General features: G+C 24.3%; 6 protein-coding genes across 7 annotated transcripts in view; 3 read left to right on the forward strand and 3 right to left on the reverse strand.

The window, feature by feature from the left end:
• LOC102673545 (YTH domain-containing family protein 1) overlaps window positions 1–2,673 on the forward strand; it is a 4,159-nt gene extending 1,486 nt beyond the window's left edge. Inside the window, exons 3-4 of the mRNA XM_006612430.1 lie at window positions 230–1,875; window positions 1,973–2,673. Coding sequence (XP_006612493.1) covers window positions 230–1,875; window positions 1,973–2,020 — 1,694 coding nt within the window. The 3' untranslated portion in view covers window positions 2,021–2,673. The remainder of the gene's footprint in view (window positions 1–229; window positions 1,876–1,972) is intronic.
• Window positions 2,674–4,431: 1,758 nt separating this feature from the next.
• LOC102675497 (EF-hand domain-containing protein 1-like) lies at window positions 4,432–6,952 on the reverse strand. The gene is made up of 5 exons (XM_031508913.1): window positions 6,905–6,952; window positions 6,685–6,839; window positions 6,236–6,558; window positions 5,599–6,047; window positions 4,432–5,522 (listed from the first exon to the last, which is right to left on the reverse strand). The coding sequence occupies exons 1-5, from the start codon at window positions 6,950–6,952 to the stop codon at window positions 4,572–4,574; spliced, it is 1,926 nt and encodes a 641-aa protein (XP_031364773.1). The 3' UTR covers window positions 4,432–4,571.
• A 199-nt stretch (window positions 6,953–7,151) lies between these two features.
• On the reverse strand, window positions 7,152–10,463 carry LOC102673760 (sodium-dependent phosphate transporter 2). The gene is made up of 6 exons (XM_006612432.2): window positions 9,735–10,463; window positions 8,859–9,625; window positions 8,562–8,768; window positions 8,285–8,495; window positions 7,565–8,202; window positions 7,152–7,481 (listed from the first exon to the last, which is right to left on the reverse strand). The coding sequence occupies exons 2-6, from the start codon at window positions 9,060–9,062 to the stop codon at window positions 7,251–7,253; spliced, it is 1,491 nt and encodes a 496-aa protein (XP_006612495.1). The 5' UTR covers window positions 9,063–9,625; window positions 9,735–10,463; the 3' UTR covers window positions 7,152–7,250.
• A 600-nt stretch (window positions 10,464–11,063) lies between these two features.
• Window positions 11,064–12,092, reverse strand: LOC102673895 (cytochrome b-c1 complex subunit 7-like). The gene is made up of 4 exons (XM_006612433.2): window positions 11,881–12,092; window positions 11,709–11,756; window positions 11,385–11,551; window positions 11,064–11,260 (listed from the first exon to the last, which is right to left on the reverse strand). Exons 1-4 carry the CDS (start codon window positions 11,918–11,920, stop codon window positions 11,183–11,185), a joined length of 333 nt encoding a protein of 110 aa, XP_006612496.1. The 5' UTR covers window positions 11,921–12,092; the 3' UTR covers window positions 11,064–11,182.
• A 358-nt stretch (window positions 12,093–12,450) lies between these two features.
• LOC102674024 (polyadenylate-binding protein 1) lies at window positions 12,451–15,822 on the forward strand. 2 transcript variants are annotated; one of them, XM_006612434.2, is made up of 3 exons: window positions 12,451–12,994; window positions 13,646–14,902; window positions 15,005–15,822. In XM_006612434.2, the coding sequence occupies exons 1-3, from the start codon at window positions 12,802–12,804 to the stop codon at window positions 15,445–15,447; spliced, it is 1,893 nt and encodes a 630-aa protein (XP_006612497.1). In that variant the 5' UTR covers window positions 12,451–12,801; the 3' UTR covers window positions 15,448–15,822. The 2 variants fall into 2 exon arrangements, with proteins under 2 accessions (XP_006612497.1, XP_031364763.1); XM_031508903.1 differs by lacking the exon at window positions 12,451–12,994 and adding an exon at window positions 13,397–13,421 and having other exon boundaries at window positions 15,005–15,680.
• Window positions 15,823–21,398: 5,576 nt separating this feature from the next.
• Window positions 21,399–22,852, forward strand: part of LOC102675639 (tudor domain-containing protein 7) — a 6,732-nt gene continuing 5,278 nt past the window's right edge. The window contains exon 1 of the mRNA XM_031508904.1: window positions 21,399–21,606. Within this exon, the coding sequence (XP_031364764.1) occupies window positions 21,583–21,606 (24 nt within the window). The 5' untranslated portion in view covers window positions 21,399–21,582. The remainder of the gene's footprint in view (window positions 21,607–22,852) is intronic.

A 22,852-nucleotide genomic window follows, 5' to 3' on the forward strand; every position in this document is an offset into this window, starting at 1 on the left:
TATTACATTTTATTAAATGTAAATTATATGTTCTTTATGATATTTAATTATTAAATATATATAGTTTTATTATATTAATTATTATATATTAAAATAACTAAATTGTTATTATATATTAAAATATTATTTTAATTAAAAATTATTTAAGTTTTTGAAAAATCAATTTTATATAACTTTATCAAGAAGAATTCATGTCACATATTAATAAAATAAAATTTCATACTGATAGTGAGCAATGGTCCTAAAGAACACCAGCAGCAGGCACAGACAGATCATGCTGGTGGAGAAGATTCTGGATTTGATTCATGGAGAGGAGGCAACAGTACACATCATTCAAGTTATCCAATTGGGACTGGTGACCCATATAGTCCTTATTATGCAGGTACTTCATTCCCTTATCAAACATTTGGTGCTGGGGATGGTACTTGGTCAAATGGAACAGATCCCGTTGCATTTCTTTCTGGCTATGGAGGTCAAATAGGTCATGATGCATATGGCATGGATGGAATGTTCTCTGCTAGTGCAGGAGGTGGTTTTAGTACATTTGGTCAACCTGCTTTTAATTACTTTCATGGAAATGGTGATTTTAGTGCTTGGGGCACTCCAAGAAAAACACGCTATGAAGATTATTATCAGGCTCCACGTGGAAATGAAAATTATCCAACACCTAGTAATGCAGAAATTAAGACTATTGAACAAAGTGTGCAAGGTTTGTCACTAGGAAGTGGTGAAGTTCCACGTCAAGATCAGCAAACTTCATCAAATCAATCAATAAAGTCAGAAACAAAAGAACCTAGAAAAATAACATGGGCAAGTGTTGCAAGTCAACCTGCAAAGCCTGTTCCTCCACTTTCATCTTCTCAAGGAATGAAAAAAAAGGCTGGAATGCCACCACCACCTATTGTGCCAGGAAAACATAATATGGACATTGGAACATGGGGTGAAGGTAAATCATCTGCACCTCCTCCAACAGCACCTCCACCACCACAAGTACAGCCTCCTATTCCACCACCTCCACCATTGGCTCAGAGACAAAGACCTCCTCCTCCTCCACCATGTTGGAATAGACAACCTACAACACCTCCATCACCTCCACAATCACAGATTCATATGCCTCCACAACAACAACAACAGCAACAGCAACAGCAACAGCAGCAACAACTACAGCCACAACAACAGCAAATTACACAATCACAGTCACATCCTGTTTTAGATGAATTAAAAGTAAAAAATGATTATAATCCTGTAGAATTTGATGAAACTGCTCCTGGAGCTAGGTTTTTTGTAATCAAGTCTTATTCTGAAGATGATATTCATAGATCCATTAAATATGAGATTTGGTGTAGTACTGAACATGGTAATAAAAGATTGGATCAAGCATATAAAGAAGCCAGTCGTGAAGGTGCACCTTTATATTTATTCTTTTCTGTTAATGGATCTGGTCACTTTTGTGGTATGGCACAAATGGTGTCACCTGTTGATTATAAAAGCAACAGTTCTGTATGGTCTCAAGATAAATGGAAAGGTCAATTTCGTGTACGTTGGATTTATGTCAAAGATGTTCCTAATGTGCAACTTCGTCACATTAGACTAGAAAATAATGAGAATAAACCAGTGACTAATTCAAGGGATGCACAGGAAGTCCCTCATGCAAAAGGTGTAACAGTGCTACGTATATTACATACTTATCGGCATTCAACTAGTATTTTTGATGATTTTGGACATTATGAGCGTAAACAAGCAGAAGAAGATCAGCGTAAAGCTCCAGCAAATGCTATACAACATCATCATTCTTCCAATCATAGAAATAGAGGACATTCAGATTTATCAAGGGATCATCATTCTCATCAATCGCATTTACATCATCAACGCAAAGTAAGTAACAACATATTTTAAAAGTTCCAAATTAATTAGCATAAAATTTGTATCTTCTTTTGGGGGGGGGGATAAATAATATATTCTATCATTATAGGATCGAGATGGTGGTCGTGGTAGAGGCAGAGGAGGTTCACGCCAGTAGCGATGGATACAACAAAAATATAATACTGTTCATAATAGTAATCATCATAAAGAAAGCACGCTACGACTAATTATCGTCTTACTACTTATCTTTGCTTTCTTGGATACACAAAAGGCTTCTAATTCCTGTGACAAAACTTTCATTATTGAGACTATTTCCTTCTGTTAAATAATCAACTTGTATGATAATTAGCGTCGCGTCGGCATCATGAATATTATCTAATCGTAACTACTATGAAGAGGAACGCAATTCAATTTCAAGGGATATTGGGTAACCTTGCTGAGTTGTAAGCATACAGTGTGGTGTTGCGTGCTATTCATCGAAAGGTGTTTCTTAAACGTACAAATTAAAAATGAAAGAAAAAAAGAAATATGGAACAGAAGAAAAAACTGTAATATGTGGACTAATCCTTGTAAAATGCTTAAACTTTTGTTGATAATGAAAAATCTATGCGAGAACAATATTATAAGCAAGTGTCATTTAAATCAATTACCATTTTAAACTTTGATGGACATATAACCTGGTGCCTGTGGCTGAAAGAGCTCACCTTTCTTTGTTATAAAGGTGCAAGGGCTTATTACGACGTTTTAAGTTTATGTGTAACAATTATGCTTGATCATTGGATAATAATAGAAATTATTGTCAACTGATTATTTTATGCATATTCTATATCTCTATATTGCAAATTATATATATAATATATATATTATTATAAATATATATTATATTATATATATTACATATATTAATTATATATATTATATATAATGAATATATATAATGTATATAAATATATATATAATATATTAATATATAATATATATATTACCTATTATATTATATTATATCATTATATTATTCATGGACTGCAAAAATGATCTAAAATATTATATGACAAAAAAAATATTATAGTTATTCTATAATAGTAACATATACAATAATGATCATTATTGTATTATTTTATGAAAATTTCATAAGATTCTTATTGTTAAAATTGACTGTTACTTTATTTTATTTTAATGTTTGATACATTTTTGTCATGATTTCATTATTTTATAAATTCAAGTTGTTTTTATTGAAATAGAAATTTTGTGTTTTTGTATATTTGAAAAAAAAATGTACACTTTTTCATGCCCATTAGAAAAAAGATCCTTTAGTAGTAATATTAGAAAAAAATTTAAACCATTTTTCACAAATTATATATAGAAAATTAAACATTAATATAAAAAACTGCTTAAATAATATGGATTTAGTAATCTAAAATACATGAAATAATAAATTTTATTCTAGATTTGATTACTTTATTAATAATTATGTATACATTTACATATAATTATACGTAGAAATTAATTTGTAGAAAATGATAAAAAAAAACAGAAAAATAATGAAATTTGTTTTTTAAATTTTATAAGAATTATATTTCATTGCGCAAATTAAAAGCATGTTATAAATGATAAGATTTTATACAAGGTAATCATAAAATAGTAATATAAAATTTTCATTTAATCTTATTTTTTCAAAAAATCGTACAAAATTTATAAAAGAATTATATTATTATAATTTCGTAATATTACTTAAATAATTAATTTTGCATATACAATTAATAACAAGTACAATAACAAATACAATTAGTAACAAAAAAGAGAATAACGTACGAGAAAAATTTTTTTTATTTCTATATTGTGAATATTTCAGAACTAAATACATTTTATTATTTCAGAAGTAAATTATTTTATTAAATTAATGTATCAATGTTAAAATTTTTTAGCCAATGTTTTTGAATTATTTCAGTTTATTTAAAATGGAATAAGTTACTCATAGATATTAATATTTGAATAACTAGAAATAATTAAATGTAAACTAAACTATATTAAATTTTCGTATTTTACAGTCAAGCAATATTTAAAAAATTTTATTAAATAATTTGCTAAAAATTATTTTATGAAAAATTTAAATTTAATATTAAAAATAATTTCTTTTTCAATATTTTAAAATTTTGTTTAGATTCCAAAGATTTATCTAAACTTTATTTTTATTTTACTAATAATATTTTATTTTATTAATAAATCATATGCATACAAACATGTGCATCATATGCATATGTATACAAACTGCATATCTGTATATTATTATTACATTATAATATGCAGACATACAAATAGTATATTTGATAATGTATCATATTGTTTAGTATTTACTAGTATTTACGTTGTATGATCGTATTTGATTAAATGTTGAATTGAACTATGAATTTTAATATTCACATGAACTATACCATGTATAAATGAATTTTCTAAAAAATATGATTTATTCAATTTAGTTTTGATTTTGTAGTCAAAACATAATAAAAAATAATAAATAATTATATTCAACGTAATATATATATACGATATTTATTTTTCATAATTATCTTGTATTTTATTAATATCTATCTTGTATTTTATTAATATAGTTTAAAAAATTTGAATTAAAAAAAATCTTCAGTTGCGATAAATTAATGTATGCAGATTCGTTAAAAATATTATGTTGAACGTAATTATTGACAGGAATATTATTGTTCCACCTCATCATCCCATGTTATTCGCTTTTTTATTTTATTTTCGGTAAATATATTTGGACATTGTTGAGATAATTGTGTAGGTTTTGTTGCTAAATTTGGGCAAAGTTCTTCTGGTGGTGGTGTACGTGGTCTTAATTCACCATGTTCTCCTTCATATTTACACTTAGTTTGAGCTTCAAAATGTTCTACACATTCTTCCATATCAATATCTCTTTTAATACTAACTTCAGCCGGTTTTATCGATTGTAGTTTCATATCCTCCTTATCTTGAATTTTTTTGGTCTCTACTTTTATATCATCAAAAAGTAAATTCTGTTTGACTAAATAATTACGAATGCTATTTCGTACTTCTAGTGGAAACTTTTCAGGATTTGTTTCAATATAACGATATACAAAGAGATCAGTACCAGTTATGATGAAATAATGATTAAAAATATTAATTTTTGCACCAATATAAAAATCTTGAGGAGTATAATATTCTGGATCATCTCTTCCAGTTTTCGGTTTTGGAACCAGTGTAGCTCTGAGAAAACAACCTTCGCGACGTCCTGAATTACGTTTTTCAAGTTCTTGTATGAGTATTGTACCATTACTTAAACTATATTCTAAAATGAAATCGCGATTTTTGTCTTCTGGATGTATCACATCCATTTGCATAGAATAACGTAGTTTTTTAGGAAAATTAACAAGTTGTCGAATAACATCTTTTTTAGGACGTTCTGGTATAAATGATAAACAAGAAGCGTAAGTATCTTCAGGTGTACCGAAAATTATATGCGGTGGTGATTTAAATTCCGGTAAGATCGTAACATCATCTTCTCTTGAAAAAGGAATTTTTTCTGGTTGTATTATTCCTAACATATCTGAATAATATTTCCGTGTGAAAGAATCACAATCATGTAAAAGAAATCGTCGATTAAATATAAAAATCGTATTTCCTATCTGCAATAAAAAAAATTATAAGTAGAAAAAATAATTAAAAGAATATTGATATTTTTAAAATTATTTATAAACTGACTAAAAAATCTTTTGGTGTATAATATTCGGTAATTTCTGGATCGCCGTATTCCATATATATAGCTGGATACGACAATGGTAAATTTTTCCAATCTTTTGGTACTTTCATTCTTTTTAATAACATTGGTACAGGATCTTTTCCGCTATTGGGTTTCTGTATTTCACGAACAGCTATCGTATCGTCCGTCAAGAAATATGTAATATGATAAACATCATTATTCCAGGTTGCAATAAACAATAATACCATTTTATCATATTCTAAAAACCGCCGTCTAACATCATCAGGAATTTTTGTAATACATGTTGATATTTTCTGTTTATCTTTTCTTAATTCTATATAAGGATCTATAGGAGATTCTTCCTTATCTCCAACGTCTATTCCTTGACTATTTAAAAATTCTCTAGTAAATAAGTCACAATCAGTAATGTGATAAACTACACCATAAATACCTGCAAATAATAAAAATTAATTAATTATAAACAGTTAATATATAAAAATCTGTAAAGAACAAATATGAATATATTGTTATTTAGTTAATAAGATAAATTGAATAAAATTTGGGAGTCTTTATTGTTTTTTAATAAACAATATTTGTGGGAAGCACATATCATCATGTAAAGATATTTATTAAACTTACATATATCAATTCCAATATTAAAATCTTTCCAATGAAATGTATCGCCATTTACATTTTTTACAATTTTATTGCGTCTAACAAGTTTTCCTTGCTGAAAGCCAGCATTATTAACTGTCGGTTCAATAATACATAAAGTATCATCTTCCAAATAATATAATATATTAACATGACGTATACGGAAATGTTCGTCTGGAGAGTTAAATACGCCTTGGCGAAAAAATGCTTTAAAGCAAAGACATTTTTGTGCAAAATGCACATAATGTGGAATAAATTGTCCATATGCATATTGTTTTACGCGACCATATGTTAATGATGGATCATAACTAAATATTAATTAATATTATTAATTAAGGAAGTTTAAAACTTACATTAAATTTAAAAAATATTTTAAAGATTAAATTTTATAAAAATGAAAGTTATATTTTTGCATTTATATTTATTTATCTTACTGTGCAGAATCTTCTTCTTTTACATATGCACTAGATGCAACATCTATTGGTCTTCCTCCAATTCCAGCGTTTCTATCACGTACTACACGATAACCATTTAAAAAATGAAATTTTTGTAATAATCTATAATCTTTGATCTTTAAAAAGATATGTTTTCACTTAAATTTCATTCTAATATAATAATTATAATAATTAATTTATAAGTATTTTGCTGACTTACGCTTGGATCTTGAAATCTATAACCTGGTAAAAGTGGTAGGTTTTCCATATCAAAAATGTTTAATAAAATATGTATCAAAAGACAATTTTATAGAATATTAAATTGTATAGTTACTAATTTGATTTGGTTTCTATAACAACACTAATTGATATTGATGTAACAACTTTAATTTTTATTTCATGTAACTTTTTGTTATAAAAGTATATAATAAAATATTTAATATAACTATAGATAAAGAATAACTAAGTCAAATTATATTTGATCGTTTATTTTTGCATAAATTATTGACAACAGTAGCATTGGATGGTTTTCACTAAAATGGATTAGTTGTTCTGATAATGAAGAGTCACAAACTAATTATTTCCTTAAAAATAGCCATACATCCTGCAGACAAGCAGCCAGCCACTGGTACAGTAATTAACCATGCAAATGCAATATTACGAAATAATTTCCATGAAACTCCCTCACCACCATGTGAAGCCCATCCTACACAGACAACAGATCCGACTTTGCAATGAGTTGTTGACACAGGTAAACCAGCCTTACTTGCCAACAAAACTGTTACTGCTGCTCCTAGCTATAATTCATGTGTAATTAATAATAATTAATCAAAATAAATATTATTTTGTTTTATTATTATAATTATAAAATATATATGACCTCTATAGTAAATCCAGTAGTTGGTGTAATACGTGCTAAATCTTGTCCTAAAGTTTGTATCACCCTGCGTCCCCACACCCAAAGACCAGTTGATATGCCTAAACCACCATAAAGTAATATAAGCAATGGAGTTTCTGCTTCTTGTCTAGCTGATCCTTCTGCATATACAGCCCAAAGTGCAATAAGTGGACCAATTGCATTGCTGACATCATTACCACCATGAGCAAAACTGCCAAATGCTGCAGTTAATACTTGCAAAAATGCAAAAAGTTTAGATATTTCTGGTGGTTCTTCGTTTTTCTTTTCAGTTTCAATTTGAGCACCCTCAGTATCTGATCCTGCTACCATTAAGAGAGGACTTGCACTGCTATTGCCTCGTAATTTTGGCGCTACTTCTTTTGCATTACCATTACTACTACTACTACATGGGGCTTCAGAAATAACAGATAATGCTGTTGTTTCTTTTTTATCACAGGTACCAAATTTAGTTGTTGTTTTTTCGTTGCTACTTAATGAAAGTAATATTGTTTTTCTTTGCCATGGTACAACAAATAAATAAACAATGATAGCTGAAAATGAACCAAAACCTAATGCAGCAAGTAAACTACCCCACCATGGCACTTGATCTAACATCAAAACTGAAACAGATAAAAATAAAATAATATTTGATTTAAATAAATAATGTTAATTTATTAAAATACAAATATAAAATTTATTTACGTTTAGGTCCATCATGTACTACTGACATAATATTAATAGCAACAGTGAGTCCATATGCTAATGGGAGAATATAAAGACCTTGTTCTAAAGGTTTATTAGATTCAAATACTGATTTTCTTAGAACCCAAAATATAGCACCTGATACAATTCCACTAAGTACAGGACTTGCAAACCAAGAAGCTGCTATATTTGCAAGAGCTATCCATTTGACCTATAAACATACTTATTATGAAATATTCTTTATTTATTTTAAAATTAATACAGTAATTTTACTAACCCCTGCAGTACCTTTACAGACAAGTGAAAAACCAACTGTAGCACCAACAATGGAATGTGTTCCAGAAATAGGTAATCGCAAAGCAGTTGCTAGTATTAACCAGATACCAGATCCAGCTAAACTAGATAATGCTCCTACCATTAATTCTTTTTCTTGGCCTTCATATAATGTCACATCTAATATGCCTTTCCTCATAGTATCAGAAACCTAAAGCAAGTATCAATTGATATATCTTGAATAATATTATAATATATATTATGAAATAAAGTTTATAAAATATATAAATTTTTAAAATACCTTATAGCCAATGAGTACAGCCCCAGCAATTTCAAAGATAGTTGCTAAAATACAAGCTTGAAATATCGTAAGTACTCCTGCACCAACACTTGTTCCAAAACTATTTGCGACATCATTTGCTCCGATTCCAAATGCCAAAATAAAGGCCACTAAGAATCCAACCACTACTATCCATACCAAGTTTTCATCATATGGTATGCTCATTTTTATTTACCTAATAACTATTTTCTTTGAGCTATTAATATATAGATTTTTTTTTTATTTTTATACATTTGTCAGTAGAGTAATATCATTATAAAGTGTTCTCTTGTCATATTGTTTGTAGATTATAATTATCAAATCAGAGAACATAGATTAGGGAAGAATTTCTAGTTTCATTTGCTATATAGTCATATATAAATACTTATAAATCAGAATATATTTCTCCATTTATATTTAAATTTTTATATATGTATATATTAGATGTATATATATATATATTTTTACATATATATGTCTAATATTTTTATTTTACTTCTAAAACAATCAATTTTATAACTTTGTACACACAGCAGAGGTAGTATTTTGGCGCAGCACCTGATATATGTAGCATTGTTTTTTTCATACAATAACATATAATTAGAATGCTTAATAGCATCAAGTTATTGTGTAAACTTGCTAAATGTTTTATTTTGTATTAAATATAAAATATTATAATCAATTTTATGAAAATTCAATATCAACGATTTTCTTCTTTGAAAGTACACTGATTGCTGTTTTTCCGGCATCTGCAATTAACCAAATATTTGATGCAATATATATGGATTCTTTAAATTCGCCATATAAAATATAAAAATTCTTAAGAATAATGCAAATATTTTTTTGATATTTAATTACCTTCGTATACACATTATAATTATATTAAAATGATGTCTAAACAACGAAGTATTTCAATATCCATAAAGAAAATTTAAGTGTTATGCTAAAATAATTTATCAATTTTCTCACGTTTGATTTCGAAAGGGTGATGTTGTTATCTTTTCTCCTTTCGCGTAGTAACACTTGATATTTCGATTAAAATACACAATTCTAATAAAATTAACTTAAACGAACATTATTCTTTTTCTTCTTATACGTACGATTGAAAATGAAAATTCAATCCGTTACAAAAGAGATATAGATACGAGTACAAGCAAAATTTGAAGACAATGTATTATTTTTATAAAATGTATGAATAAAAAAAAAATAATTGTTTAGAATAATTAAAGTTTTAACTTTTTTATTATATACAACAATATTTTATGTTGTATTTCTCAATTATCACTATTTGTTTCATTCTTTATACGATCTTCCATGTAGGCTTTTAGGCATTTTAAAACTTTCCTTTTAAAAACTCAATATATATTATATGCTCAAAAAATATAAAAAAAATATTTAAATTTATTAAGAAAAAAAGGAAAAAATTAAAATATATTTTTTACTCACAAAACTCAAATTACTTTGTATAAATCTTTGGTAATTGGGGATGCCGCTCAGATCCGCGTGGGGGTGAAATATTGATCCGCCATTTGCCCGCGAAACTCTTATAAATAATCGCAAAAATTATTTATTACATCAAATCTTTTATATATAAATGATGAACAATTGATTCTATCTTTATATTCTGGAATTATAAGGATTTATATTTATTATTATTGCGTTTATTAACAGTGTATTACGCATTAACTGTACAAAGCAAATTTAAAAAGAATAATGAATGAATCATTGTATAAAAGATGTTAAATGTATCAATTGATATAAACATAATTATTAATAATCATTTTTTTCTATACATATTATTGGGAATAAAAATATCCAAATTTCAAAATATTAATCACAATTAAACATTATTAACAATTATATAACTAATTATATAATTATATTATTATTAATAATTATATAACTTAAATAATTGATATTTATGATATAATAAAAGATATATTTAATGCAAATAAAAGATAATTAAAGAAATATAAAATAAATTGTAATGTATACAATATACATATAATAAACATAAATAAATGCACAATAATTTATTTAGTTTTTAATATTTATTAATAATTTAACATATAATGTTTATAAAAAATTATTCAATTATGTTAAATTATTTTTTGTGATTATAATTATTTTAATTCAAATATATTTTTTTTATATTATAACTATTGTATTTGAAATAATAGAAGTTAATTGAACAAATTAATTTATTTAATATTTATATTTTATATATACAAATTACTACATTTTGAACTTACAATTTAAATGTAAAATGAATGTGACATTCACTATTATGTTATTATATTATTATATTATTCTGCGTTCCATCTTTCTTTTTCTTCACGTTCCTTTCTAATTTCCTCTATAATGGGTGTTAGATAAAGAATATCCTATTTAATAATAAAAATTAGATATTAATATTTTAAATTAAAAAATAAATGTATTAAAATTAAATGTAAAGAATCATATAAAAGTATATAAAAATTAAATTCTAAATAATTTGTATTAAATTACATCTTCAAATTTAGTCCACTGTTCTTTTGGTAAAATTTTTTTTTGACAATCTAATTGCATAGCTCTAATAATTCGAAAATCACGTTCTTCTACTATATGAGGTGGTACTCGCTTTAATGCTTCTCGTACTTCTTCAGTTTCATGAAGAATATCATCTCGATGTAAACCTTTAAATTTATATAAAATTATAAGAATTAGAATATTGAAAGTAAGATTTACTAAATTTATGTTTAAAATATATTGTACTTTATATCATAGAATAATGAAATTTGAATTTGAGAACATATAATAATTATTATATTAATACATATAAATATTTTATACCATATTGATTAAATCCTGCAGCTTCATATGCCCATTTTTGTAAATTTGCTATAAAAATACAATATTTAATATATATATATATTCATATATATGTTATAACATATTACATATAATATATATGATTATATAAGAATATTATTTATGGAATTTTATAAATTAAAAATTTACTTACGAAATTTACGTAATAAATAATTTATTAAGTAAGTTGTCATTCTACGTTCTTTATGTAATTAAATTACTCGTACTTGTTCGAAAATACTACTTTTGGTACTTTTTCTACCTTTGACTTAATAAAGTTTAAGATATCTTACTGCACCAATACCTACGTTATCTTAATAAATCCCTAATATGATATATAATAGCTAGTTTTAATGTAATTCATAAATTATTTTATATTTTTGCAGTTATATAAATTATAATGTTTTAAAGAAATTATTATTATAATAAATTATTATTATAAATTTCTTATAATTAAATAAACGTATAATTATAAACTATATAAAGTGCGATATTTATTTATCACTATTCAGATTTTATATTTAAAATAAAATGAGAAATATTTAATATATTTAAAAATATTTACAAAATTGATATTTCTGTACTAAAAATTGTATTATATTATAACTGATTTATCAAAATAAAATGCATATTTTATTATATAGAACTATTTAAAGTACCCTAGATTTAAATAGATGGCGCTGTAATTTATAAAAGGAACTACTTTTCTGGCGTGTAGTGTGTACAGTGGTTAGTATATAAGCACGGAGGGAACTACTTTCAATGCCTCTTCCTCATTAAGAGTAGAGTTGTGTTCACGTGTGGTTGTGTCTCCTTTTTCCACAAAATAGGTCACACAACCCACCTCCATTCGTGAAATAACTCTTCTATAAAAAAAAAAACCAAAAAAAATATAAAAATTATAAAAATATAAACAAAAAAATCGAAAAACCGTAGCTGAAAACCGCGAAACGTAAGTAAAGTGTGGAAAAAAATAGTAATCATTGTGTTACAAAGAGCAACGTGGTCGGAAGAGCGCAAGCCATATTGAAGGAACGAGAGAAACCAAAAACCAGAGAATTTTGAACTTATTACAATGAATCCGGGAGCTCCGAATTACCCTATGGCCTCACTTTATGTGGGTGACTTGCATAGTGATATCACCGAGGCGATGCTTTTCGAGAAGTTTTCATCAGCTGGGCCTGTACTCTCGATACGCGTCTGTCGTGATATGATTACCCGACGTTCGCTCGGGTATGCTTATGTTAACTTCCAGCAACCGGCTGATGGTGAGTATAATGATTCTATATTTCATTATTTCTTTTTGAGTCAGATATTTTAGATTAAAAAAAAATTACTGTTTGTTACATCATTTGTCCGTGCTTGACACGTGTTTCGGATCATACGATACCACCATATTGAAACCTATTTCGAACAAAGTAGATAGCAATTGACGGTTGGTTGAGTCATGCCTTATTTTTTTATTACTTTCTTTTTCATTTTCCAGGTGATATCGAACAGCTTGATATGAATTTGTTATATTCTAAAAAGTAAAAAATTTTAATATACAACATATTCATTGTATACATATACAATTATAACTTGAATAAAAAATAAAAAGAAAAAAGGAAAATACCACATGATTCTATCGACGTATTTTAGTTCTTCAATATGTTCACATTATTGATATATTTTTCAAATTATTATTCATGTAATGTAACTTTATTTATGAATCATTTAGAATATATATAAGATAATTGGAAATATTTTGAAATCTATAATTTATATTGAATATATTTTTTAAAATAATGATATATATTATATACTAAATAAACTAAGAAAAAATAATTAAATTTAATAGAAATATTTACGAAAATTATATTTTTTTAAATTATAATAATATAATAATATAATTGTTTGCATTTCTTTTTTTGTTGTAGCGGAACGTGCTCTTGATACCATGAACTTTGATATGATAAAGGGGCGGCCTATTCGTATCATGTGGTCTCAACGTGATCCTTCTCTTCGAAAATCTGGTGTTGGAAATGTATTTATAAAAAATTTAGATAAAAACATAGACAATAAAGCAATGTATGATACGTTCTCTGCATTTGGTAACATACTTAGTTGCAAAGTAGCTCAAGATGAATCTGGTGTTTCTAAAGGTTATGGTTTTGTTCATTTTGAAACTGAAGAAGCAGCAAATAAATCTATTGATAGAGTTAATGGCATGTTACTAAATGGAAAAAAGGTATATGTTGGCAAATTTATACCTCGTAAAGAACGCGAGAAGGAATTGGGAGAAAAAGCTAAGCTTTTCACTAATGTTTATGTAAAGAATTTTGGAGAAGATATGACGGATGATAAACTTAAAGAAATGTTTGAAAAATATGGGACCATCACCAGTCATAAAGTAATGATTAAAGATGACGGGAAATCTCGAGGTTTTGGTTTTGTTGCTTTTGAAGATCCTGACGCTGCTGAACAAGCAGTACTTGAATTAAATGGAAAAGAGGTTGCTGAAGGAAAGTGTATGTATGTTGGACGGGCGCAAAAGAAAGCAGAACGTCAACAAGAACTTAAGAGAAAGTTCGAACAATTAAAATTAGAACGTTTAAATCGTTATCAAGGTGTAAATTTATATGTAAAGAACTTGGATGATAGTATAGATGACGAGCGGTTACGCAAAGAATTTGCACCATTTGGAACAATTACCTCTGCTAAAGTTATGATGGAAGAAGGACGCAGCAAAGGCTTTGGATTTGTCTGTTTTTCCGCTCCTGAAGAAGCTACTAAAGCTGTAACAGAGATGAACGGTCGCATAATAGTTACTAAACCATTATATGTTGCTCTGGCTCAGCGTAAAGAAGATCGCAAAGCACATCTTGCTTCCCAATATATGCAACGTTTAGCAAATATGCGAATGCAACAAATGGGTCAAATTTTCCAGCCTGGCGGTGCTGGAAATTATTTTGTTCCCACTATTCCTCAACCACAAAGATTTTATGGACCTGCACAGATGGCCCAAATTCGTACAACTCCACGTTGGCCAGCGCAGCCTAATCAAGTACGACCCAATGCACAAACTGGAAGTTCTGGTTTTGCTACAATGCAAGGTCCATTTAGAGCTGCACCACGTGCTCCCACTGCACAAGCTGGTACTATGCGAAATACTTTATCTGCCAGACCTATCACAGGTAATAAATATTGAACTTTTATGCAATTTTTTTATATTTAAATTTTATAGATAAGAATTTTTATAATTTTTCTAATTTATGTAATTTATAATTTTAATTTAGGTCAACAAGCGGTTGGTGGTGCAAATATGCAAAATCGTTCCATGGCTGGTCCAGCAGTGGGAGTTTCAGCTCAAAGCCGTCCGTCAAATTATAAATACACTTCAAACATGCGTAATCCACCACAAGCAATGGCAATCCCTGCTCCTACTCCTGTTCAGCAAGCTGTTCATATTCAAGGCCAAGAACCACTAACTGCCTCAATGTTGGCAGCTGCTCCACCACAAGAGCAGAAACAAATGTTGGGAGAACGTCTTTTCCCATTGATTCAATGTATGTATCCACAACTTACTGGAAAGATTACAGGAATGTTGTTGGAAATCGACAATTCAGAACTTCTACACATGTTGGAGCATAATGAATCGCTGAAAGCCAAGGTTGAAGAGGCCGTAGCTGTATTGCAAGCTCATCAGGCCAAACAGGCTGTGGCTTCTAAAAAAGAATAAACATTAATTAAGGTATTATTTTATTCTTCCTTAATTGTTCGTAACAATGTTCAGTTTTCTTCCTCATTCTGCGATTATCTTTGGTTTAAATAAATTTCTTCTGAAGCTTTATGGTGGCTTAAGCGATTATTACATGCAAGAATGACAGGAACAAATTGTTATTCAAAACTAATAATTGATCATGAAAGGGTTTTTCATCAAGTTTTATGATAATAAATTTTCCTTTAAAAGTATCAAATGAGTTTATTCTTTACCTAATCCTTATTTTGATTTAAATGTTTTTTTTTTTTTAATTACTGTTAAGACATTTGTATCATTACTTTCATGTAATACAAAGAAAAATGTAATAAAAGAAAATAAATTATTTGAAATGTTTGATTTGTAATTTAACATTTATTTATTAGCATTAAAATATATATATTTTATGCTCTTTTCTTTTTGTAGCAAATTGATATCAATTATTAAATAATTTATAAGTTCCATTATTTTATTATTAAATATAAAATATTTTGATATATAACTATGTATTTAGATATATTAAATAAAATTTCTATAAAATCTATTTTATATAAATTAATAAATATAAAGAAAATATTGAAATAATTTTATTTATAAATTATTATTTATTAGATTATTTATAAATATATTTTTATTAGTACAATTTTTAAAAATAATTACTATACAAGGTGTTGATATATTTATGAATCACCTTTGAAAGGTCATTTCTAAAGACTAAAACACAAAAGTTGATATATACAAAAGTGTCAGTTAAGGTTTATTTATTAAGTAATTTAAGTTTGCGTTAGATAAAACAAAACGGAAACAAATTGAAACAAATCTATCTCTGAGAATATTGTTTATATTTGACTTAAATTGCTTATAATTTAATAAATAAATCTTAATTGATATTTTTGTATAATTTTTATATTTGTTTTGATCTCGAATTGATTTTTCAAATATGCAATTGTATTAGCACTTTGTATAGAATGAAAATATAATAGGAAAAATGAACTTATATGAAAAAAAAAATATGTTAAATAAATATGATGAATAAAATGAAATATAACTAATTCCGGAATACAAAGAAATTATTAATAGATTATTTTACATGTGAAAACTTTAAATAAGTAATAAATATAGAATAAAATTTTTTTTCAAGTTATAATTTAAAAAAATTGAAATTGAGCAGTAAAATATTTATGTACATGATGAATTTTTAAATTTAATTTCTTCGAAAACTAATCTTGAAAAAATTTTATTTCATATTTATTACTTATTTTTATATAAAGAATAAATTTCTATTAATAGTTCACTCATATATACTAATTATGAATTAATTAATTCACTTAAAAATTAGTTTTCGAAAAAATGGAATTTTAAAATTCGATTATACGACTATATATGTTTAATCTCAATTTTCTCATAAAAAAATTTAAACGATTTTACTTTATTTTTACATATAAAGTAATTATCTATAAATAACTTATTTATTATTATTATTATATTATTATTATTCAATTGGAAATTAGTTAAACGACATTTGAAATGAAAAAATTTTATTTTTTTATTTTTGATTATCTTTTTATAAGAAAGTCATCTTCTGTTCTATTTTATTACGAACAACAGATATCTTCTGAATACGTACATAAGATATGTGTACATATATTAAGAAATTTAATATATTTTTTATATATTTTTATCTGCTTTATGCTTTTGTATATGTATTAAATAAAAATATATACGAAATATAAAATATAATATAAAAATATATATAAATATATTTTAGAGTTCAATCGATCACCAATTGACTTGAAATTTGAGGGGGATGAAAAAGTGAAGAAACGTCTTCGTTTCGCGCGATATTATTCTTTTTTGTTTGTGATCCCACAAATCTCTTACTACGTTTTGTATTTGTATTAATAAATTTAAGTATTTATTTGTGATATAGCGCTGCTAAATTTTTCTGTTTTCTTACCTAATTTATGAATATATGTATATTCATGTATAATAATTTATGAATATAGTAGATGGACAATATTTATTAATAATTTATAAGAAAAAAAAAGAAAACGGTAATTTTTATGTTTAAAAATATTTTGAGAAATATTGTAAATGAATTGCAAGTTCATCTTATTTTTAAATTTGGATGAATTATCAATAAGCTTATTATTTTAATAATAATAGAAATATGTTGTAAAAGATATCATTTTGAATAATTTTTTTTATATAATTGACAATTGGTCTTAGTTTTTGAATTATTTACAAAAAACATTTAGTATTATTATTATTGAATTCTATCTATATGTATTTAATATGCGTAACAATTGTGATCACAAGTTTCAATTGTTGATATAAACACGATATAACGGGTGAACAAATATCAGCACGTTTAGTATTCATTCATTCAACGAGCTTGAGCATTCCATGGATTCTTTGGATCTATGGAATGCGAAAATAAAATATAAAATGATCTCTGAACGACCGAAATTACAATTTTCGAAGCTAATTTTTCTGTATATGTTTTTACTTATATATATACAGAGTATTAATATATTAATAATATATAAGTGGATTATCTTTGGAAGATTGATTCTAGAAATAATAATATTCTAGAAATAAATATAAAAAGTAAATATAAAAAATTAATATATAAAAATATTGATATTGATTTATTTATTAAATTATAAATAATTTAAATTATAAATAATTTAAATTAGATTAAACAGAAATGAAAACAGAACAAGTAATATGATAAAAATTTCATTCTAATATAATTTCATTTCATCTAAATTTTAATTGCTTATAATTTAATAAATAAATGACAATTTAATAATCAATCAATTTTCGTTTAACAATTTTTGTTTTTTTTTTATAATCTTATTATCTTATTTTATTGTTCCACAAAATATATTAATATCCTGAATATATTTTTAATATAAATAGATTTTAAATCTATAAGGAAATAGATCTTGAATAAACTCACTCGTTATATTATTATATATGCATATAGTTTGTTTTAAATGGCTGATATATATATACATATTGTCATGGATATACGTATACAAACAAAATTCAATATATTCAGTATAATACCAAAAATTTTCTGAAAATAACTAAATTAATTTGAAAATTACTAAGTATATGTAAAGAAAAAAATTGAATTAAATATTATAACATATTTCAAGCTTATTAATATAGATAAAGAGGAAGATAATCGATAAATTGATCAAATTTGATATTCTTAAAAAACGAAGCTTCATTATGTTTTATTTTAAGCCATAAACTTTTTTATACTATAGATTACAAATTACTCTGTATTGAAATATTATACATATGTATATTATTATTAAAAAAAAAATTATGTGATGTTTCTTCAAAATAAATTTCAAAATGTTTTTATAAAAGATATAGAAAGATATATTATATGTTATAAATTATAATTTAATTATTGAAATAGTAATATAAGAAGATTTTAAGATCAAATTAATTTTTTTAAATGGAAATTTATATATTTTTATTTATAGTCTTTAAAAAAAATTCAATTTATAATAGCAAGCTGTTTCTTTTTATGAATGATCACAAAATTATTAAAAATTGAAAAGTCAGGACGTATTGCTGATCTTCGGTCAGTTGAATTCTTTTCATTTATACATCAGATATTTAATCGCAAAAAAAAATTATTGAAAAGATTTCTATTACCATTCAAAAAACATTAGTATTTAATTGTCAAACGTGTTCAGATAATACGTAGATTCCACATTTTTTACAACCAAAAAATTGATTATATCTCAAAAAATAATATAACTATTTTTTATTACGAACTGTTTAGTATAGTATTAACTACTATTTAGAACTATAATAAATGTTACGTTTAAGAACTAAACTTCTTAAAAATATATATTCAAATATTATATATTCAAATATTATATATTCATTTAATTAATCAATATTTTATTATTGTATTATCTAATTATCAATTGAAATAATTCGTTTACATGAACAATATTTTTCTACACTCATATTTTTTTATATCCATCTATATTTTTTAAATTTTATTTGATTTTTCTGATAAAATTTAATATAATATCTGATTGTTAATAATTTTTTTATAGTCAAGATATTTATTTATAATACTTTTAAATTTGTAGTTTTTATTTTAGTATGTTTATTAAATTAAATTTGATCTTGATAACATATTTCAAAACCATTAAAATCGATATTCTAAAAATTATCAAAAAATTATAATAATTATAAGAAAATGTAAGCTCTGTATAAGATTGATTTGATTTTAAATCTTTCACATTTTATATAAAATCGATCATTATTTAATAAGTGTTTACTATTTTATTGTTTTTTGTCTATTTTAATGTTTTTGTTATTTTTAAAAATATGCTAAAACTGTATATTATATATAAAATTATGTAATAATATAGAAATATAATATAATAATTCTTTTGTAAATACAAATTTTTTTGAAAATTTTATCATTACACATTAATTCTTAATATATTCTTGCTATAAATAATCATTCTATATCATTGAATTGAATGATGATATGTAAAAATCTTAAATTTTTAATTATTTTTTAAGGATTGAATCAAAGTTTTTCAATAACTTCTTAAAGCTATTGACTTTTACTATGTATTATAAAGAACAAACAACGGAGAAAGTATCCTTTCTCCAATTTCAGGTCAACGTTATAAAAAATAAAGGACATGTTTTATTTCAAGAATTAATCTGTTTTTGTGAAAATTTATAGAATTTTCCGTATAGCACGCTTTCTTTTAAATGCATTGTAAAGAATCTTTTGATTTATATTTGTCTAAAAATGCTTAAAACTTTTATAAATATATATATTATTATATAATTATTATATAATATATTATATAATATTACATATATATATTCTTATTTGTCAAAAAATTTGAAATTGTATTTATTTTTTTATATATAAACAATACTGCATTGATTGATATATGTATATCTTTCTATTTTCTATAAAGAAATATTATTAAAGTAAATGTGTTTATAAATTATTAATTAAAAAATTATTATAATTATTATAATTTAAAATTTATTTTTAAAATTTATTTTTAATTTAAAATTTAGTTTTAATATTAGAAAATGTCATAAAATATTTATATTTATTGTGTGTTTCAAATGCGCGAAATCTTTTTATTTTGTTTTAATTGAATTTTATTTTTTATTTAAATTAATTTTAATAGTTTGTAAAAAATTTGCTAATATTATTGTAATTTGCTAATATTTATTGTATATATTTTTTCTATATTTATATTTTGTTATATTTTATTATTGTAGAAATATTTTTTCTACAAATATTAAAATTTTTATAAATTTTCTATAAATATTAAATTCATGAATGTGAAAATTATATTATTAAAAGTTTATCTAGAATTGTTTCTAAATAGAATAAACGTATTATATTTCAAGTAATTTGAAACATAAATACGTTATAAATGAGTAACAGAGAGATCAGATTTCAATTCATAATCTATTAATTAAATCAAAATATTTAAATTTTTTTTCATTATATTTCTAATATATAAAATTTTTAAAATTGTTATAATTAATTCAAAATGCATAGCTTATTTATATCACAATTTAATTTTCTAAAAATTTAAAAAATTTAAATTTTCTAAAATAATTTAATTAAATAAATTTTTTAATTATTTCGATATTCAATATAATATATTATTATTATAATATTATACAACTAAAATTAGTAATAACTTATCATTTATGTAATACGTGATATAAATAATAGGTTTAATAGATTTATAAATAATTAAAAAGATATAATTATAATAGAAAATTAAGAGTTTCCGAATATACCGCTTTTTTAACTCTGATTGATGATTGGTTCATTATTGAGAAATAGAGGGGGTTAAGAACAAGTCTGATTGGACAAATGTGGCAGTTCGTGTTACTTCAACAAATAGTATGTTAGACAGTTACTCTGCGGAGATGTAATGGAGTTGGGAAATCAGTTTTCACGAAGAATAAAGAAGAGGGAATGTTAGAATCTATTGAATTGTTGCCAAATACTGGTACATTTGTACAAGAAGTAGTGAAGTTCAGTGCAGTTGGAAGAGAAATTTATGATCTATTATATATATGCGATATTTGAAGAAAGAAAAGGTATTTTCAATTTTTATACATATATAACGGTGGCCCAATTTTTTCCCTAAGTATTCTATCGTTATTCAAATTATTCTAAAGTTTTAATAGAATCAAAATTATCATATATTACAATTTATTTTTTCATTAATACGTGACATTAGTATTTATTAAAAATATGTTACTTGCTTATAATTTGACATACAGCTGTTGCCATTGCTTTTTTACGTATAATTTTATATATGTAAGTATGTACTCATTACATGTCATAAAGAACTATAATTGGTTTTATCAGTTTATATGACGTCAAGGTAATGATGTACTTATTTATGTAAAATATACATTTATAATATTTACATCGTTCGTTGCAATTATTTTAATTATAAAAGTGCATAATTCAATGATATTGCTCTTATACGATTTATATAGTTACAATTATTATAATTGTTGAAATATTAAATATATATAAAATGTATATTATTTTAAATACAAAGAATTAAAATATTAATAAATATATACATATTATACATATACAATATTTTATAATAAAATTTTATAATGTAAATTTGTTTCATTATGACAGATAATGGAATGTAAGTATTTGAATGTGAAAATCTTTTTTTTTATAGAATATATCAAATCAAAAATAGGATCGTTTATTATTTTAAACAATTGATAAACATTTGCTTTGTTAACGTATATGTAGTAATTCTGTATAATTGTGTATTTTATCAATTCCTACAGTACCGATTTGACCGCCATTTGCCGGCATTGTCCGAGTTACAATAGTTTATAATTATAAATCGAAAAATATTAATTATTGAATATTTTTAATCATTTGTTTCATTTTAATATTAATATGATACAATTTCACAGTATATAAATAAGTAAATTCTAAAAAATTATTATATTATTTTGTTTTATTTCATTAAAAAATATTAAATATCCAATTGTCATATATTATAAATTCATTTTCAATTTAAAAAAAATAACATTTTTTACATTTAAACATAAAAAAAATTAAAAAATTATAGATTTTTTAAAAAATATTTCATAGAAACATTATTCAGAAATATTTTTTAATGTTTCTACTTATTTAGATAAAAATTTTATATATTTAATTATTATATTTATTTTATAAATGAATTTGTTTTCGTAATATATTTAAAACTAATTACCAATTAAATAAATATTTAATAAATATTTTTTTATATAAGATATATTGAATGAAAAATATGATTAATGATTATTTAATCAGTAATTATAT

This window comes from Apis dorsata, unplaced genomic scaffold (assembly GCF_000469605.1).
Source record: "Apis dorsata unplaced genomic scaffold, Apis dorsata 1.3 scaffold_112, whole genome shotgun sequence".
Taxonomy (NCBI): domain Eukaryota; kingdom Metazoa; phylum Arthropoda; class Insecta; order Hymenoptera; family Apidae; genus Apis; species Apis dorsata.

Excerpts from the sequence above, each read along its gene's own strand:
- LOC102675497 (XM_031508913.1), bottom strand. The coding sequence starts at position 6,952 with ATGGAAAACCTACCACTTTTACCAGGTTATAGATTTCAAGATCCAAGC. Across the intron at positions 6,840-6,904 it reads ATAGATTTCAAGATCCAAGC|AAACATATCTTTTTAAAGAT; the intron begins GTAAGTCAGCAA and ends AAATTTAAGTGA. Across the intron at positions 5,523-5,598 it reads ATACACCAAAAGATTTTTTA|ATAGGAAATACGATTTTTAT; the intron begins GTCAGTTTATAA and ends TTTTTATTGCAG.
- LOC102673760 (XM_006612432.2), bottom strand. The coding sequence starts at position 9,062 with ATGAGCATACCATATGATGAAAACTTGGTATGGATAGTAGTGGTTGGA. Across the intron at positions 8,496-8,561 it reads TCTGTAAAGGTACTGCAGGG|GTCAAATGGATAGCTCTTGC; the intron begins GTTAGTAAAATT and ends GTATGTTTATAG. Across the intron at positions 7,482-7,564 it reads CTACTGGATTTACTATAGAG|CTAGGAGCAGCAGTAACAGT; the intron begins GTCATATATATT and ends CATGAATTATAG.
- LOC102673895 (XM_006612433.2), bottom strand. The coding sequence starts at position 11,920 with ATGACAACTTACTTAATAAATTATTTATTACGTAAATTTC. Across the intron at positions 11,552-11,708 it reads TGCAGGATTTAATCAATATG|GTTTACATCGAGATGATATT; the intron begins GTATAAAATATT and ends ATAAATTTAAAG. Across the intron at positions 11,261-11,384 it reads AGTGGACTAAATTTGAAGAT|GATATTCTTTATCTAACACC; the intron begins GTAATTTAATAC and ends ATTATTAAATAG.
- LOC102674024 (XM_006612434.2), top strand. The coding sequence starts at position 12,802 with ATGAATCCGGGAGCTCCGAATTACCCTATGGCCTCACTTTATGTGGGT. Across the intron at positions 12,995-13,645 it reads CTTCCAGCAACCGGCTGATG|CGGAACGTGCTCTTGATACC; the intron begins GTGAGTATAATG and ends TTTTTGTTGTAG. Across the intron at positions 14,903-15,004 it reads ATCTGCCAGACCTATCACAG|GTCAACAAGCGGTTGGTGGT; the intron begins GTAATAAATATT and ends ATTTTAATTTAG.